The 20,333-nt window shown below is 42.8% G+C and overlaps 1 protein-coding gene across 5 annotated transcripts; it reads right to left on the reverse strand.

Annotated features, from left to right (window-relative positions):
- Window positions 1-348: 348 nt before the first annotated feature.
- On the reverse strand, window positions 349-9,143 carry SLITRK5 (SLIT and NTRK like family member 5). Of its 5 annotated transcripts, none has more exons than XM_081129551.1 (2): window positions 8,321-9,143; window positions 349-5,022 (listed from the first exon to the last, which is right to left on the reverse strand). In XM_081129551.1, exons 1-2 carry the CDS (start codon window positions 8,385-8,387, stop codon window positions 2,129-2,131), a joined length of 2,961 nt encoding a protein of 986 aa, XP_080985677.1. In that variant the 5' UTR covers window positions 8,388-9,143; the 3' UTR covers window positions 349-2,128. The 5 variants fall into 5 exon arrangements, with proteins under 5 accessions (XP_080985677.1, XP_080985673.1, XP_080985676.1 ...); XM_081129547.1 differs by lacking the exon at window positions 8,321-9,143 and adding an exon at window positions 8,133-8,284; XM_081129550.1 differs by lacking the exon at window positions 8,321-9,143 and adding an exon at window positions 7,629-7,808.
- Window positions 9,144-20,333: the final 11,190 nt, after the last annotated feature.

Below are 20,333 nucleotides of genomic sequence, written 5' to 3' on the forward strand. Positions count from 1 at the left end.
ATATATATTTAATTCCTCAGGAAAACCATTACCACCTGTTCAACCTGAATTCAAGCAGTTACTGTCAATTTACTCATGGGTGAATGCTGCCTCTTGGTGGCAGAATGCCATGAAAAGTGTTCCCTAAACATAAAGTTCATGAACAGCCCTTGATATTGTACACGTTTCAGGTGAGATTATGGGAGACCCACCAATAGCAATGAGTGGCTCTTTAAATTTCACGTTAATTCAAACATCTCCTCCCCTTAAATCTCAATTCACTGGCAAACCTTATTCAGAAGTGGACAGCTTATACCCACCAACATTATGAACATTTAGGATGTAGATCAACTGAAGATAAAGTATCCGTCATAATTGTTGAAGGTAACTTTATGCAGGTAAAAATATGAAACAGTAGAAATTTGTAGACTGAATAAGTAACGTTGACATGACAAAAATACACAATATTGGAAGAAAAATGAATATGCAGTATATTACTTACCATGCTCCATGTATTAGATGAATACTTCAGTAAGGAAAAGAAGTATACAATTAAAATTTCATTAATAAACACATTAAATGACATTTAGAAAAACACAATTCTGTGAACCACCATAGACATAACTACATATCTATATATATTTAAACTTGACAATTCAGGGAAATTTTTTTTTTCCGTGAGGAATAAGTTAGCTATCATGTCCTAAATTGTTAATAATGGAGATTCGGTCAATCACACATAGCTAATTCTTTTGCACTTTAAGCAATCATTACTTCAATTCCTTGTATTTGACATAGTTATCAAGTATTTATTCAGAAACTATTTAAAAAATTACATGTGCTGGGATACATAGAAGACTGTAACAACAGTAGCCCCATCTTACAGAGATCCTGTTTGTGGTTATCGTCATTGCTTGCTGCCCAGAGGGATCAAGACATTGTATAGGGATTTGTACAGTCCATCATTTGGTCTTCTGAGGTGCTAGTACACGTGGATCTGTACAAATGCGATGTTGTTTGGTTAAACAATCAAAAACCGGCTACAATAGTAGTCAAATCAATACATCATTTTGGTTTTTCTAATAAAAAATACTTTGAAATCTTCTCTAATAAAACCAGAAACCTGCACCTGATTCTCACCCGAATGACCCAATTAATTGCCCTAATGTTTTAATATACATCGGGATACAATCAGTTATATTATTATTATTTTTCAAATTACAGATCCAAATGGGCGGGTTGCACTGGCTTTAAAATTTTGTCATTAAGTTCTCCAAGTTTTTAATGGTTTAAAAGTGCCTTCCTGATATCGCTTCAGTTTTGGAAATGCAGCTCCTCGTGTAGTGTGACACCTCTGCGAAAATCATAGGCTAAATAGTGAAGGAAAGAGAAATGCTAAATGTGCATATAAAAATAGGTGCTACAATAAAATATTTGTATATTTCATCAATAAGTTATTTTGACTAATCAATTATGGATCATATAGCTCTGTAATTTTAATGATTTGTCCACATCTGTGGTGACCCCCCGTCCAGATCACAACGCTTTTGTCTTTAATTCAAATGTCCAGAATGCATACAAACACATCCTTTTAAAAGAAAGAAAGGGAATGAGCGAGGAGGGAGGCAGGGAGGCGGAGAGAGCGGGGGGGGGGGGGGGGGGGGGGGGGAGAAAGAGGGAACAAGAATAAACTTTCTATTGAAGTTGGGGTGTGCTAACCTCTCCACGGAAGCCATTTAGACCCACCCATGGCTTAAAGGGGGAGAAGGGGAGGGGGAGGGGAGGGAGCAAAAGAGACAGAACCTGCGCGCCGCCCCTTCCACCGGCCTCCGCACTTCCAGCCGCCGCGGGACCGGCGGCCCCGTCCCCCGTCCCCCGCGCACCCAATTGCTTTCCGCAAAAGCCCCTCTCCTCTCCCCCCCCACACGCAAGAGAAAGCGATGTGCCCTGTTTACACCCACGTCCCCCCGCGTGTAAAACGAAAAGGAAACCGCACACCCTCCAGCGCCGTCCGCCGGAGCTAAGAATCCCGTGCCAAGGCACTTCACTCGAAACATTGAAGCAACAGAATTCATCGGACGCGTCCGCCGGCCGCGCCGGCTCGCTCGCGTGTTTCAAGTGCAAAAGCTCCCAGGGAGTTTCTCTGCTTTTAGAACTGGCTGAATGTGGTCTGTTTTTCCAGCACTTCGAGGTAGTCCGGCTCAACGTTTAGTTTTGCTTTTAACTCCAGATACTCGTTCCGGTTGGGTTCTACAAAGACAGCACTGGGGGGGCTGTAAAGCACCGGCTCCCGCAGCCTGCTGTCCCCTGCCCCCGGGTGCAAATACTGATGGGGGCGTCTCAGGTCATAGTTGGGGGAGAAAGTGTAAGCGGCAGGGCTGCACGGGAATTTGGGGTACTCCGGGAGGCTGCTGCCGGCGGGGGCGGGGGCGGCGGCGCAGTGTTTGTCTGGCTCCAAAATGCCCCTGTAGAAGCGGTCGGCGTCCTGCACCGGCGACAGCAGGTCCTCCCGGGGCTCGATGGTGCTGACGCTGTAGGCCGGGCTCCGCAGGTGGTGGCTTTCCCGCCTCTCCTCCTCGGCCGGCTGCAGCTGCAGCTGCGGCGGGGGCTGCGGCTGGGGCGGCGGCGGCGGCGGCGGCTGCTGCGGCTGCTGCTGCAGGTGGTGGTTGCCGCCGTAGGTGACCTTGAGCTCGTGCAGGTCTTTGTAATCCTCCACGGAGTTGCCCTCGCGGGAGCGGTAGATGGGGTTTTTGCACATGTGGCCCAGCGGGTGGGGGATGTACTCGTACACGTGGCCCGCGGGCGTCTTCACCTTGGGCAGGGCGGGCCCGCGGTGGTGCACGTGCGCGTGGGGGTGGCCGCCCGCGCCCGCGCCGCCGCCGTACACGCTGTACTGCATGTTGAAGGAGCTCACGTCGGAATTGTTGGTGCTGGCGTGGTCGCTCTGGCTCTTCTTCCTGCGCTTCATAACCAGCACGAAGAGCCCGGCGGCCACGAAGACGGACATGATGAAAACCAGCAGCAGGCTGAGGATCAGCACCGACAAGGGCACCGAGGACGACGCCCCTCCGCCCGCGCCCAAGCCCGCGGGGGCCCCGGTGCTGTTCAACCGCACGGTGGGGGTGACCGCGCTGGTCCTCGCGGGGACCTGGGCCGAGGAGGGCGTGGGCGTGGACACCACCACGTCCGAGTAGTCTGGGCACAGCAGCTCCGACTTGATGGCGCGCATGTCTGTCTCGGCGAACTTCTTGGGCGCCTTGCAGATGACTTCGTCCACCAGGACGCCCACCTTGAGCTGCTCGACCCACAGCTTCATGCCCACCACGTCGCAGGTACAATCCCAGGGGTTGTCGTGGAGGTCGATTTGGATGAGTGACTTCAGCTGGTCCAGGACCCCACTCACTGGCAAGGAGGCGAAGTGGTTGCTCCTCAGGTTGAGCCTGAGGAGGGTCAGGCTGGAGAAGACGCCCGAGGGCATGGCCTGCAGGAGGTTGTTATTCAGAAAGAGCAGCTGAAGGTTTGGCACCGGGTCGAAAGTCCCAGGCTGAATCTCGCGGATGAGATTGTACTGGAGGAAGAGGTACTGCAGGCTCTGCAGGCCGTAGAACAACTCTGGGCTGAGCCTCTCGATCCTGTTGCCGTTTAGGTACAGGCGCCTCAGGTTGGTGAGATCTCCAAAGGCGTGGTCCTGGATCATGGATATGCGGTTGTTGCCCAGGTGCAGGAGGTCCAGCCCCGTGGCCTCCAGGAAGTCGCTCCTGCGCACCACCGCGATGTAGTTCTCCGTCAGATACATTTTCTTGGGGTTGTAGGGCTTGGGCTGCAGCTCTGAGATGCTCTCGATCTTTCGCTCCTGGCAGTTGACGTTGAGGCCCAGATCGGAGATTTGCAGGTTGCAGTAGCACTGGGTGGGGCACTCCAAAGGCACGGGAGATTTGGTCTGGTAGGCGATGCTGGGGCCAGAATTGCTGTAGCTCAAGTCCTTGAAGGGCTGCCTAGAGGTGGGGCGCACCCTGGGCTTGTTGGGTTGGCGGGTCCCTTTAGGAGTTTTCAAGGGAGGTTTGTAAACAGCAGAGGAAGAGGTGGCCACGGAATTCACCGAAGCTGGGGTGGTGTGTAAATACCCCGTGGTGCTCAGAGGCGTCTGGGGCCTCATCTCGTAGTCTGAAATCAGTTTCCTCGGGCAAAGCTCCTGCTTGGACACTTCGTCCAAGTCCCGGCCGTGTAAGCGGAAGGGTGTCTCACAAACCACATCGCCCACCAGGGCTGAGTAGGAGATACTGTCCAGCCAATCCTTCAGGGAGATCAGCTCACAGGAGCAGTTCCAGGGGTTTTCCTCCAGCTGTAACTCCACCACTTTATCCATGTGCTGCAACAGCCCCACATAGGGGAGCAGTTTCAGCCGGTTCCCCCGCAGGTCCAAGTGCGTTAAGGGCACAAAACGGAAAAGGTTGTTGGGTAAACTGGACAAGAGATTGTCATTGAGGATAAGCACCTGCAACGAATGCAGTTTCCCAAAAGCATTGGGTTCAATGACACTGATGTAATTATAATCGACCTGTAGGTACTCCAGGCTCTCCAAGCCAAGGAATATGTCATCACGCAGAAGTTCCAGTTTATTGTTGTTCAGATGCAGTCTCCTTAAACCCCTAAGCCCATGAAAAGCCCCCGTCTCGATGTCCTGGATCACGTTGCTACCCAGATGCAAAATCGAAGCCCCAGTGTAATTGACAAACTCATTGGGATAGAGGCGGTTCAAAAGGTTTCCAGACAGCAAGAGGTGGTAGACTGGGAAGCGGGGAGGGCTGATTTCAGAGAGGCTGATGATCCCCCGGTTTTCACAGCTCACAGTTAAAATGCCATCTTTTTCCTCACAAGGACATGCATTGTCACAGATTTCCCCATAATAATCGATGGTTTCTGCACACGAAAGGACGAGAGATGTTAGAGCAAATGCTAGAGTCTGCAGCATCCAGCTATGCATTTTTCTGTGGAGGTCCTGTTCCAAAGTTACCAGGGGGCAGCAAGTGTGCATTTTACCTCCTGCAAGGGAGAAAGGAAAAAAGGGAAACAACAGAATATGACAAAAATTTAAGGGATCACTCAGAAAGTCTCTTTTCCCTTATACTATTTCTCTGAAACCCAGTAGGAGGGGCTATGAATGGCACCCCCTCCCCAACAAGGACATTTCCAGGCTTTCTTAAAATCTGATAATCATTTTGATTTAAAGGTTGATTTCATTTCCTAATGAGTGCAACAGGAAATGCTGCTCTTTACAAGATAAGGGCAGGTTCAATAAAGTCCCATTTTAGTGTTCATCCTATCTCCTCCCCTCCCTTTTTCAAAACCAATCCATAAATATACATAAGATGGCTGTCAGTTCACTTTCATGGTTCTAATTTAAGAGAGGGGGAAAAAAAAAAAAGCATCATTTTACGGGGGTCCCCCCCTCACCTACACCCAGCCACTCTGCCCTCCTTTCAGAATCTTTTCAGTTAACAGTTCACAGCGAAGGTCTCCCATTTTCACAGAAATGCAAGGAGCCACAATATGCCAAAGTGGGGACCTAAATAATACTTTTCAGAGGCAAAGGGGAGGCCAGATAATGCATCAAAAGGACCCCGAAAGAAGCTCTTAAATCGCCAATTGTCTTCAGGAGCTTTTGTGGGGAGGGACGGGAGCGCGTTGGCTTTGATGGTGGGCTTCCCTGTCACGCTATTAAGCGCAGCGGCGCCCTAATTGCAGGCACGGTGCCGCTGAACAGTGCTGCTCAGAGAGCGCCGCGTCCACTGCTCCTGCTGATCCTGCCAGCGGCGCCTCCAAACCGCATCTTTAAGCCACTGAGACAGTTCTGCGCGGCGAATCACAAAGAGCCCTGCGAAGGCATCCGCAACCCGGAGCACCTTTCCGTACCTGGAGTTTAACGAGGGCATTCCAACTTGCTCACCCGGAATCGGCTAAAAGTAAACCCAGGGCCAGCGCCAAAGCCCCCCTTACCTCGGGCTGCACGTCTGTTTGCCACGGTAGGAAAAATTAACCCTATGGAATGAGCAAGATTTGGACTGAACTACTACAGAGCCAGCATCCCCATTTTTGGAGTTATTACATTTAATTGTCAAGGCTGTACCCCCCCACCCCCCCAACACACACAGACTTTTTTTTTTTTCCTTGGGGAAAGGGCACTTGGGCTGCTCAGAGACAAAATAGAAAGGTGGAAGGGCGGGGGGGGGAAGAACAGCAAGTGACATAGGTCAGTGCTTAAAGATCCGAATTTCATCTCCCCACGGAATCAATCTGATCCCCTCCCCCTGGTCTTTCTTGCTTTCTTTTTGTCCCCAGGCTTCCTTTGACTTCCTCCTTGGACTCGGCAGCAGCACTCAGAAAAGAAAGGACATAAATGGAGCGAGTGTGTGAATGTGTGAGAGCGCGCTGCGTTGGCTGGAGGGAGGGAACATTCGGCGGCAATGCTCTGCTCGGGAGCCAATGCCTTTCCTCCGGTTGCCCTCGCCGTATGCCACACCACCACACAAGTATGAAGTCCAATCGCAACCCCAAACTAAAGCCAAGGCGTTTCTGAGTCACGGGTTCAAGCCTGGAGATCTCGATCTGGGCCCCCCGCCCCCGAGCCGGACCCGGCCCGCGTTATGAAGAGCCCCCGCATTCGCACGCCCGTGGGCAAGTGTGCCTGCGGATCATTCACGCGCGGCCACCCGGACGTGTCGAGAAGAAGAGGAACCACAGCGTAAAAACCTCGCAAGTGTCCCCGACCTCTCAGCGCCACGGCAAACGCCTCCGGGCTTAAAAGCGGCAAAAAACACCCACTACGAAAGCAAAATGTTTACCTTGAGATTTCGGTTCTTCGCTGGATCAAACCTGCACATCCATTCAGCCCGCGCGGGGTCCCCTCCCCCTCGCTCCCCCTCCCTCCCTGCGCTTCCCCGCCCCCGTTCACCTCCCACCGCTGCTCGCAGCCCGTTGCAAATTGTATCCAGCCGGTATTCAACTCCAGCGCCTACAACTTTGATTCAGTACCGGTTAGCCAGGGTCGAAGAGCTTCCTCCCACCCCGCTCCCTTTGCCCTCCGGCTTGCCAGCAAAGGAGCCCGAAAATTTGAGAAAATAAAGTTGAATGAGCGGGGAAGGCTGGCATTCTGAGTCGGAAACGCACCTGCGATGTAAATTCGCGGGTGCGCTGCACATTCTCAGATTATCAGAATGTTTTTGGAGGGCGGGGGAACGGTATCTGCTTTCCCCCGAAGAATTTAGACAGACCCTGCCCGTCGCCCTGCTTATCCGCGTTCAGCTGCTTGGGGCCGCGCGGCTGGAGCCGGGCACCCAGGCCGGACCCGCGGTTCCCGGCACAGCTGTTCCCGTCGCGGCCCAGGCAGAAGCACCCGGAGTTCCAGGACGCGAGGCCCCCCTCCCCCACCCCGCCCCAAAGCTAAGGAAGGGGAAGGGGAGGAAGAAGGGGAGGGAGCAGAGGGAGGGGAAAAAGCCACCCCGTCGCCTCTCTCTCTCTCTCTCTCTCTCTCTCTCACACACACACACACACACACTCATACACACGAGCCTCTTTTGCAAAGTAAACGGCCCACTTACCCCGTCTCACATCTCCAGGGCCCACTCATTGTAGCCACCCTTAAAAAATACCTCTTTGGGGGTGTGCTCTGGGCTTCTCGAGCCCAAACAGGGCGAGCAGGCGGCGAGCAGCGCAGTCCGCGCCGCTGGAGGAGAGGCGCCCGGACGTCGCCAGCCCGGGGCTGCTGCCGCGGCGGCGACCGCGGGTTCCGGGGCTCCCCACACGGCTCTCCCCGTGGCTCTCCGCAGTAGTCGGAGCCGGCAGGGGGGCTGGGTGGGTAGAGGGGGGCGATCGCGAGCAGCGGGCTGGGAAGAGAGGGGGAGGGGGCGGCAGAGGACCCGCTGTAGGGGCCGAGAACAGAGGCCGGGCGGGGCGGGGAGGGAGCTGCGGGAGGAGGGGGGCGCGGAGAAGGCTGCCTGGCACCGCCGGCACCGCCAACGTGACGGTCAGCCCCACCGATCGCTCTCACCCGCTCCTCACACTCAGGCTCGCTCGTGTACTCGCTCCCACCCGCGCCAACGCGCGATCGCGGGGTGCCCAGTCCCCTTCACCGCACACCCTAGGCGGGTACTTACAGTTGCCATCTGCATGGGGAGCAACTTTCTTCCAGCCAGCAGCCGCCGCCGCCCCCTCCAGCAGCCTCAGGCTCCTCGCACCCTCCGGCCTGGGTTCGCGCCGGCCGCCCTCCCCTCCCCCTCGGCTCTCCCGGCGGGTGTCTTCACCACATTCCCCCCTGGTCAGTGGCGCACGCTCGGGGACGAGCCAGAGGGAGCGGGGCGCGGGGGTGTGCATGCATCGCCCGCCTTCTTCTTGCAGCGCACACTGTACATGGTAGTGAGGGGGCGAGTGAAGGTGGCACCGGCCCTTCGGCTGCTCCCGCGGCGCCTGCGGCTTCCTACCCGGTCCTCGCCCCCCGCGCCGTCCTCCTCCCCCCGCGCGGCGGCGACCCCCTCGCCGGGCTCCCGCCGCCGCTCTCGCCGCGCGCTGCCCGCTGCAGCCGCCGCCGCGGTCCCCACTTAGTGTTTGCACGGCTCCCACATCTTCTCGGTGCTGTCAGCGCTCCAGCGGCGTGCGGCTTTTTAAAAATATTCCTTTCCTATCCCTTCCCCAGATGCGGCCCACGATCGTCATTATTTGGAACTCTCTATCTCCGACATCCTTTGGGTTGTCCGGAGGGACAGGATCGGCCGTTGTTCCTCCGCCCGTGGCGTGTCCCGGCAACCCGGCGACTCTAAAAAACTCAGAGAAAGTCGTGTCTTCTCTCCCCGGCGCTGAGGAGGTGGCAACGGGGTAAGCAACGCGGGGTGTCAGAGGCGCCGCTGCGGTGCGGCGCGGGCGCAGGGCCCCGTCCGGTGCACTTGTTTATTGTCGCGCGGCCGGCGCGAGCCAAGCTGCAGCAGTCATGGTGGGCCCTGGGCGAGGCGGCGCGAGGCGGCCGATAGGTGGCAGCCGAGGGCGGAGGCGTCCCCGCAGGGCTCCCGCGGCGCCCCGGAGCCCCCCTTGCCTGTCACAGTTGCGGGAGACGGAGGAGTCTTGGACCACGTGCGTAACACGGCCGCGGGACTGGGCAATCCTCGGATTGAAAAAGGGAGGAGAGGAAGTACCCCCACAGCGCCCGGCTTGGCGGCGGTCAGGCGCCCGCGGATTCCAGCCCTGCTCTCGCCCGCCTTCCCCCTGCCGTTTAGAATAACACAGCCCCGGCTGCCGCCTCCTGCACCCACTGTAAAGGACCCTGCAAGAGGGAGTGGTTCGTCCTAGCTGCAAACAAGGGCGCTATTTTTAATTTTTATTTTTTAAGAATTACGTTTTATAGGTATGTCTGGGAGATACAAGGGAATAGGAACGACTTTCAGAGAGAATAATTTGGTGTGTACCAAAGAGCTGGACACCCCTAAATAAATGCAGTATCGATAGAAAGCGAGTTTCTTGAAGAGTCACCTGCTAAACTCCACAAGAGTCATCTCTACAGTAAGTATCCCTGGCTCTTTCCATGAAACTAGACACTGCCCTCCCCAAAAGGGGGTCTTTATATCCATAAGGAGCGTATTTACAATGTTTGCAATGTTAAACCTGCAGTCCATCCCGGGCACAGGGGAAAAAAAGTTGATCATAAGTAGCCCAGTGCAAGCTGAGTGCACATGTGCCTATTCCTTTTCCTAACTGGGTAGTTTTATCCCTCTTAAATATTTTTTATCCATTTTACTTTGGAATGAATTATGTAGTATCTTTGGAATCATCTTAAACAGAGCTGATATTGTCTTTCTTGGTTACGTTTGGGATAATATTGTGGTTTTAATATCCTGATTACATATAAGGTGAATCTAGATTTTGATATAGAGAGCCACAAACATATCTTCCCACATTCTCTGTATATATTTAGAATTAGAAGGAGTTTTCTTAGAGCTGATGAACATTGCAGTCTCCTGAAGCTTTGTAATATTTCTTGAAATTTCTTCTGACTCTGTTTTGCAAATATTTTTTTAGTTAAGCCATACATACTTTGTTGGAAACAATTTTGTTTATTTTTCTAAAATTTGGGACATGTATGAGAGAGAAAAGAAGCAATCTGCAATATGAGATAATGAAAATAAAATCTTATAATTGAACTTCCTGTTGAATTTAGAAACATTTATCCTAGGAATGATAGCCACTTGCTATAGGTACATTGTATGAACTGCTATAGGTACATTGTATGAACAGACAACTTAAATTCCACTCACAAAAATCTTGTTACTATATTTTATACATTATCTTCTAACATGATTGAAATATTTTAGAATTTTTTTAAAGAATTAAGTCACTTTTATGTTTTCAAAATGAAAGTGTTAAAGTGTTATAATTTTAAAATTACATATTAATTACAGTTAGAAACTTTTGGCATATAAATAGTGTTCTGCCACAGACATAGTTTTCAATGTTGATCAACTATAGAATTTCTGAAAAGGTAAAAATGCCTTAATTATTGGACTTACCTTTAGTTCATTATTTTATTTCTTACAAAAATCTTCACAATTGCAATAAAATATCAAATTTTAGTTCAATTTATGGTTTTGTATTTTTAAAAAAATATTTATTATCATAATTTAAATACATTTTGTTGCAATAAGAAGTATTAAACATGTTTGAAATTAATGTAGGTTATAGTTTTGTTAGAAATACTGACACTGAAAATATTTCCGTTTACTTCTTGTGGTTCAAATAAATAAATGATGTCAACTTTCTACCATTAAGTCAGTTTTAAAGGTGGCCTGAGAAGCTACCATTACAATTTTCCACTAGGTGTCTCTACAAGCTCCTCTGCAGGAAAGTGAATTTTGAGAAAATGCGGTGACATGAAGAGATCGCAGAAGAACTTGGGAGGGAAAACATAGAAATAAGGAAAAGCCTCATTTACTAGTCTGTAGACTTTTTTTTCTTTGAATGTTGACTCTTGCCTAGAAATGAAATACATGAGTCATGTAACAGTGATCAAATCTGGGTCAAAGTTGTAACCACAAGAACAAACATTAATTATCTATGTTTCAGTCCATACTGAACAATATACAGCCACATGATATGTCTACCTGCTTTCATACAATACTCAAATAAATGCACACGAGTACATAAACACATTTGGAAACTAGAAAATGAAATTATTGATCAAATAGATCTCTCCAAAATTAAAGTCATTTCTAAGTTAAACATTATTTGATTGAGTTGGAAGTGGAAAGCTGAGAATCTTTGTCCAAATGTTTGTGCATATATTTATGCATGTTATAATTAGCTCATGATGTAGTGTCATCACAAATGCATTTCATATATGGTGATATATTTGGGTTTAATTAGTGTAAATTACGGACATAATTTGATACCTGCATATTGAAATTTAAATTAAACCACAATTAGCTTACTTGTCACTTGAAATTGAAATATGTGAATTCATATTTATTATTACCTGGAGTTATGGTTTTAGTTTTTATGGGCTCTTTGGAGGAACTCTTATGTTACCTGCATTTCTTAAAATATCTCATCATATTACATTTGTGTAATATTGTGGTTTCTTTAGAATATTAAAATGCTTAGTCAAGAATTATAGTTTCTCATGGAGCAACCTAACAGATTATAAACAAGGAAATTCTTTGATAATAATTTTGAAATTTCATAAGAACTAATCAGCATCACTGAAATCTAAATCCAGTAGACCTTGTATTTCTTTTTGTTAGCTTAATGGTGAGATGGGATTATAGAATTTCAGTGCTAGATTCCTTATTCCTCTAAAATTAGCTCTATTAGGTTGCGTTTGTGATAGTAATAGCTAAGAAATCTATACAACCATATTTATTAAATGACATTTTTTTCAGAATTAAATTATATTTTTAATGTCTTTGAAATTTAAATTGTATATACCACATACTCACAAATGGAGAAAAGTTTCTTCCAGATGGTAAAACACAAATCATCATTTATGATGGTTTCTCCAAGCAATTGCTAAATTAAATAACCATATAGCATATGTTTTTGATCAGTCTGACATATTTGGAATTATAACAATCAAATATATAATGCAGGGATGTTTATTAAGTCCAAACTGGCCATCATAAACTTAATTAGTTATTTACAGACTTATAATATGTTCTCGGAGGCACAAGAGAAAGATGTGCATGAAACAGTCATTTCTCTTCCTTGCTTCATCCAGTTCCTTGTAAATACACTTTGATATACTTCTGCCAGAATTATGGGTTAAAACATTCTCTTTGGGGGGCCAATTGGAAATATCTACCAACATTTAAAATGCATATATTTTTTGAACAATTATATTTTCAAAAAGTAATCTATAGGTGTACTAAAATAAAATTCACAGAACAGTATGTAAGAATATAGTCATTGTAACAGTGGTTTGCATCTGTAAATGGCTAAGAACAGCACCAACACCTTGAAATTCTGTTCTGTCTTTAATAATAGTGCATTTAGGAATATGGTTCTGTTGTTATCAATCATGTCTATAGCATCATATAAAATATATATAGAAAGAGAGAGGAGGGTGGGAGAGAGAGAGAGAACCTTTTGCGGAAAGATACACATTCAGTTATGGTGGTTACCTCTTGGGAGAAGACTGGGGAGGTTAGAGTAGAATGGAGACATTTTTTTCACCGTATGTTCTATTTTTAATATTTGAAAAATTTCATTTCAAGAAAATGAACAAGAAAAAGATGTACTTGAAAAATAAAGATATTATTTGAAAGAATGTTATGAAAGATGATGAAGAGCTGAAGATGCCTTTACCAAATTAATCTCTGTCCCATAGTTTCCAAAAAACTATTGCATTTTTATGACTTGTTGCTATTAATGGAGACACTGAATATGTTTTTAAATATATGAGTGTACATTTGTTAAAATGGTTTTTCTTTATAGTTCTTATATGAGACATTTAATTCTAGTTGCCTATATTAATTAATGGGTCGGTGATTCATATAAGCCGGCTTCCATTATCTTCACTCCACAGAACCATACCATGTAGTGACAACATTAGTTTTATTTGATACTCCGGTGGGTGAAGGGAAAGATCAAAATGGTTCTCGAGAGAAGATACGTGATTATACTTGAAATTGTCAGCAGCAGATCTTTACTGCTATCTGAAGGAAAATCAGTAAGTGTGTAATTGCAACATTTTAAATATACAAACTATCATCAGGCCCTGTTAGAACAAAGGCTGCTGCCATCTGGCTTGTGCTCACATTGAAATATACACATTCCACTGGAAAAAGGAAATTTTATTATATAGCTAGATTAACTTTTCTATATATCTTTCTATTAGAGCTATGATTTGTCTCTTGGGATCTACTGGTTCTTGGTTCTTTCATGTCTTTTGTGATTTTTAGGAAACAAGTCCAAACAGGCCTCATGTACTTATATTTTCTATATCCTTTCTGGTTTTTCAAAAAAACCCCCATACAATTGATCATTCTAAAACACAATTTTATCAAAACATTTTCAGAAGAACCATTAAGTGTATGAGAATGACTAAATTGACCATATTGTAGTCATCTATTTTTACCCCCCCCCCCAAAAAAAAGTAGCTTTTTATTTCCAGTCCAGAAACTTACTTTATTCAGCTTTAACCAACTGGAATCCTTCATTCAGTGGGAGATTCCTATAATCTCTCTATCCCCGCAAAATAAATCAGCCTTTCTCTTAACTCCAAAACTTTGGTTTATATTGCCCATTTATCTAATTGGCTTTTCACATTTCTTTTATCTATTGTTCTAGAGAATTTACCATAAATCCTTCAATCCAAAAAATCTTTCCTATTCATTCTCACCAACACTGAACTTTCTCATCTTAAGCATTCTCTTGCATTATCTAACATTGGATCTAGCAGAGTTTCCTATTTCTTGCTTAAAGTTGTCCTTTTCTTCTGGCTTATGTTATCATTTCTTATTGAGAAGAGAATATATTATTGTATTTGTTACCCCTTAATAGTGAGAAAAGTGAGCTCCAAAACCTCTGTATATAGAAGAAATATTGGTATATTATGAATTTATTTATTCAACAAATACTCAGTACCTATATTGTATTAAACCCTATTATGTTTGAGATAAATAAGTTGATTCATGTCAGGGTAGTTGGATCATTTCAGAAACATTTTGACTTTCTGAAAAATCACCTGTGTTCTCTAGTAAAAAAAAAAAAAAAAAAAAAAAAGGACTATAGTATGTAAAAATGTTATTGCATAAATTGTACACTTGAATAATATTTATTATAGGATATATTTCCCAAGCCTCTAGAACAGTGCTCTCCAATAGAACTTACTGTGATGATGGAAGTAATCTATATCTGTGTTGTCAAATTTGATAACCATTAGCCACATATGACTATTGAACAATGAAAATGTGGCTGTTATAGGGAATACAATTTAAAATTTTAACTTATTTCAATTTAAATTGCCACATGTGGCTAGTGGCTACCATATTGGATAGTGCAGATCTAGAATATAAATCCCTAGGAGGCTGAAACTGTGCTTCTTGTGCAATTTTTTGGGATACCTTAGAAATTTAATTAATACAAATAGCTGCACTCATAAGTAATAATGGTGATCATGATGCCTTCAATAAATAAGGAAAATTATGATTGACATTTGGCAAAGGGCCTGATTTGCATTCTGTAGAGGAGCTCTAGTCAATTTTTAAAAATTGCATTCAGTTGAGGGCCTCTGCCGTTCTTTTCACAATTCGAAGGCATTTTTACAGTCATTTCAAAATTCCTTATTACATTCTCATTACACCCCTATCAAGCAGGAAAGGTATATTATTTTATTATCAGTAGACTTTTATTAGAAGACAAGTGCCTTTTCATGCATAAGAAAGTGCTTCCTAAAGTGCTTTTCTCCAGATCGCACAGTGGTATGTTAGTAAAACTGGAAAAGAAAGTCCTAAATGGGTACTTTGCCTTAAGAATGATCTAGAATAGGCTTTTTGTGCAGAGAAGTCTGACAGTCAGTAACAAAACTGCACTTGAACTCTTGCATTCTATCTATTTGAATACAAAAGCCCTCTGTTGAAGTTTAGTGGTGTTTTGTGCAATTAGAGTAGGCTGTTTGGACAGCAAATTGTAATTGATGAATTTATAAAATGCAAATATGGCCTATAATTTCCGTGAAGACCTGAATAAATCTTAGTTTTAATGAAATTATATTTATATATTTGAAACAAAGATGTAATTGCTTGATAACCAGTCCCACTTACACACAAATTATTGTAATTTTACAGTTTAATTTTTGTTTTTAATCAATGTATCTTAAATATTAGTAATAAAATTGACCTATATTTTTACTATTATACTTCTTTCATGGCAAAAATCAATATAGATTCAAAAGGAACTTTGGTTGCTTAAGGGATTAAGTCAAAATAAGTAGGAAGCCACCTGATCCAGAGCTGTGGAGTGGCTCTCAGAGATCTCAACTCCATTCTTAACTCTTTATTTGCATCAATTGTGCACTGGCATTTATGAAAACACGTATATTTGTAGATCACCTATCTTATATATAAAGAAGTTACACAATGGAATATTACTCAGCCTTTAAAAACAAGGGAATTTTATCCTTTGTGTCTGCATGGATGGACCTGGAGAGCATTATGTTAAATGAAATAAGCCGGTTAGAGAAAAACAAGTACCATCTTATTTCACTCATATGTGGAATCTAATGAACAAAATAAACTAACAAACAAAATAGAAACAAACTCATAGATACAGAGAACAGAGTGACAGCTGTCAGAGGGGACGTGGCTTGCAAAGCTGGGTGATAAAGGTGAAGAGATTAAGACTATAGACACAGATAACAGCACAATGGTTACCAAAGGGAAAGAGGGATGGGAGAGGTAGAAGAGGGTGAAGGGAGTATGAATAGTGATGGATGGAGACTGGACTTGGGGTGGTGAGCACACAGTACAATATACAGCTGATGTGTTACAGAACTGTACACCTGAAATCTATATGATTTTATTAACTGATGTCACCCCAATAAAGTCAATAAAAGAAGTTACTGTGCTTTCTTTTCAATGGACCATATGACACTGGTTAATCACATGATAAGTATTATAATGTAATATTCTCCAAAAAATATACATATACATATGATTATTATTCTTAAAATAAAGTCCAGATTATTTACCTGATCTTGAAATGTAAAGTTATCTTTATTTAAACAACTATTGGGAACTGAATGTTAATTTGTGAATGGTGTATCTTCTGTGGAAAATGAATCTCTGGCAGCTCGGTTTTTGTTTATCTCTTGATAAAAAACATTGCATCAATCTAATGAATATTTTATAGTGATGTTAGATTCACAGCTATTGTCATGTGACATATTACAATATATGCTGCAATTTTAATTGATTTTACATATCCTAATGAAGGAATAACTAATTTTAATTTGAATCACCAGTATCAGATGCACGATTCATTGTACATTTAATCTGCATCCTTAATTGCTGTATCATCTAAGTAGTGAATTCTATGCAGACAGAGTTTGATCAATGACTACACTGCCACTTGCTGGTATGAAGATGCTCATGAATTTATTTCCAGGTATTTTTATATTTAAAAGTATTTCATTGTAGCATTATAATGGTAATATTTAGAAGTAATCTAGTATATAGAGAGAGGGAAATCTAAATTGATTTTTCTCAAAGAATTGGAATCTACTTGATGAGATTTTTCAATTTGTATTGTGATTTTCAGTTAACACAAGCATCAGCAGGCAATTTATACATCACAATTCAAAATCAAAGGTAAATAAGTGATATGCATACATACAACATACATATAATCCTTTACTATTTGCTAGCTATTTTATTCCATTGTCCCTTTCTTTCATGAGAATGTGCTCAGTGGGTAGAGCTTTGGCGCCCCTGTACTGAAAGGTCGAGGGTTTGATTCCTTAGCATATACCTGAGTTTCAGGTTCCATCCCCCACCCCAGGCTCATGAAGATGGCAACCAATTGAGGTGTCTCTCTTACATTAATGTTTCTCTCTGTCTCTCTCTCTCTTTCTCTCTCTCCCCCTCCCTCCTTCTCTCTTCCACTCTCCCTAAAAATCAATGGAAAAAATATTTTTGGGTGAAGATTAACAACAACGAAAAGGCATTATTAACTACCACAAATTATTGACACAGTAACTTAAATAGGTAAGGTTCATAAAGCAACACCTTACTTTTTCTTAAAATAGAAAATGTTGCTAATAATAATTTTTTCCTATTTCTAAATATTTGACTAATTATTATTGTATATTTAATAAGCCAGTAGTCAAAGCAAGCATTATATACCTCCTAAAAAATCAATGCTAATATATGAAAATGTTCCTTTGAGAAGGAATCATATCAATCTTTTCATGTGTAAGTTGAGGGATACAACTCCCTAGCCCTTTGGGACATGAATTTGTTATTTAAATAATTTAATATTGAAAATGGCATGACATGATTTCTAAATTTTTTCAAAAGAATACATACAATGAAATAATCTTATGGCTAAATTAAATTCCTTAATAATTAATAAGTCACTTTAGTTTATGAAAATATTAATTACAAATGACTTACATCCATTCCAAATGGCTGTTTATTTTATTATGTTTCAATATCTGACCATAACCTTATTGATCATCCCTGTCAAATAGCCCAATTTCATTACAAATTCAACATGGGTATCGCCATAAAACACAAAGAAAATACCTGAGTGTCTGGGTATGTCAGTATTTATTTCCTCAAAGTAAGTAAAATACTACATGGAATGATTTGACATAATTATGGATCTCTAAATATCTTAATTTTGCAAATATTAGGTTCATCATTGACTGCCACTTTATCTATTTCTGATAAAGTGCTGAAATCAGTATGTGTGCAGAAAGAAAGAATGCAAGTATCTGTCCACTTTAGCAACTCATAACGTTTCTGACCACCTTCTCCTAATATGCACTCGGAGACCCGGCGGCAGCTCTTGAGAATGCATCTTGGAGTTCTTCCAGAAACTGTGTCAAAGAGCCATGTCTGCATTCACAAAGAAGCATTCACAGCTGTCAGAAGTTAGATGTCCATGAGACTCATAGTACAGCTGCAGTCTTTCCACTACACTGACAATATCTGTGGAAACTAGAGTTTGATAACTACTTCTTCCATGGAAAAAATATCACAAAAGAATGATTAATCCTTGCTTGACTGATAATAAATAATTCTGCATTCACAGCAGAGGAAGCATCGTTGTCCTGCATTATTTAGCCTGCAGTGCTTTTGCCGCTAATTTTCACTACCAGGGAAAACACTCTGGCTGCAATAAACTGTCAATGAACTTCTTGTAGACAAACACCTGCAGACACCTGCTAGCAGCATGCATAAGATTTCGGATCAGAGAAATTCCAGCATAAACCAAACTCTGCAAAGCGGTACTGGGTGTAAGGGAGTGTGTGAGAAGATGCATGACTGAAGAAATGCACTCTTGAACACAAATTTTGTGTTTCCATTTATACTTGATAAAATGAATAGCCTCCTTCTCCCCCCCCGCCCCCGAAATGTGTAGTATAGCTGAGCAGAGTAATATGAAAGCAAGCTACATTTGCAAATAAGGTTTTCAATTTTTGTACAATCTATCCTAATTTATTATCAGGTCTTTTCAGGCCAAATGATTACTATGCTAAAAATGTTTAGCTATACACCCTCTATGTCAATATGGAGAGAAATCATTCAGACTTTGAATCACTAAAAAACACAACCACCATGTTTAATATATCTTTAGAAAATATCTGACAGACTCTAAAGGTTTTAAGTCTTTGTTTCTGTAATAGATTAGGTGAGGTTCAAATGGAGGTAAGTGGATTAGTTTGTCTTTGCGTGGCTATTTAACTGTATGGCTGAATGGAGAAACCCATTTGAAAATGTATCAGTTTTTAATTGTTGAGCCACTTAGCAGGTCAGTAGTTCCTAAATATTATGTTCTGGTTCCCCAAATCTAGTGAATTATTGAAGATTTACTTCAAGGGAAAACAAATTAATCACGTCTAAAAGTAAAATCAATCAGATGTATTTTCAAAGTCAGTTTTTTAGTATGTTTCTGGAATCATGGGTGTGAGAACTAATGAGTAAAAATGGAAAACTTCTTTTCATTAAATTTTAAAAGTGGCGGGGGGCTATAGGGATCATGGAGCACTACAGCCTCATTTACGGGAGCCAGACGGTATAAATGTTTTAACCAAAGTGCATCTCTGCTTATTGGAGAATTAGATAGGTTTCCCAGTTTTCTGACTCCTTACTCAGTGTGCATTAGCCTAAACAAAAGAGTGAGTTAATTTGATAAATGACTTATTCTGAAAAGTATGAAATAAAAATACAACACTAACAACCACAGGTTCCATACCTCTTTGGCAGCATTCTTTGTCATTTGCAAGAGAACTTCATACACTGAATGGATTATCATAAAAACTCAGCTTGGTTTATTGAAGAACGTTGCTATACAAGGTGAGCAATAGGTAAGCTGTTAAGTTGTAGTCTTATGCATGTTCCCTGACAGCAAAAATCAAGTCAAACAGCTGGTTAACTTTATGGAAATAAATAAAGTTGATCTGTGATGAAAGGGTCCTATAGTCCTGGTTATATGCACATTAGTTTATACATGTTAATTAGATCATGCTTAGAGTACCTTTATTCATATAATAGACTCATATCTGTACATTTCTGATATCAACTAATGCACTATAAGAGCTTTGTATTTCAGATTTTTTTTTGGGTGAATTTGATAACATTTCAGCAGAAGACCTAGTTAAAAAGAAGGATATTTCTCCAAGTGGTATTCAGGATAGGCACTTTAAGGACATTGAACAAAAAGTCTGAAATGTATAGTTTTTTGTTTTTTTCATATCATTGTTAGGAAAAATAGGTTTAAAGTAAGACATTTTTTGTTGCATTTTTATCCAATAATTCTTTATATATATATAAATAAAGAATTAATAAATATATATAAAGAATTATATATAGAGAGAATTATATATATAAAGAAATATATATATATATATTTAATATTTTCAAACACAAAGGTAAGGGTCTTTTTTAGATTGCATTGTTGCTTTTTCCTGTGTGTGATAGACTTATTCACAAAGAGTACAGTGATTAAAAACAGAGGTGTGGATAAACATTCCCTAGGACCCCAAGTCGTCTTTGCCTTTTAGTGACTGCTTAAAATATTGGTTAATTTACTTTAGGATAAAGTAAATAATTTATACTGATTTATCTTAATAATTAATTAAGATAAAGGAGATA

Source organism: Miniopterus schreibersii (assembly GCF_964146895.1).
Source record: "Miniopterus schreibersii genome assembly, chromosome: 2".
Classification (NCBI taxonomy): Eukaryota; Metazoa; Chordata; class Mammalia; order Chiroptera; family Miniopteridae; genus Miniopterus; species Miniopterus schreibersii.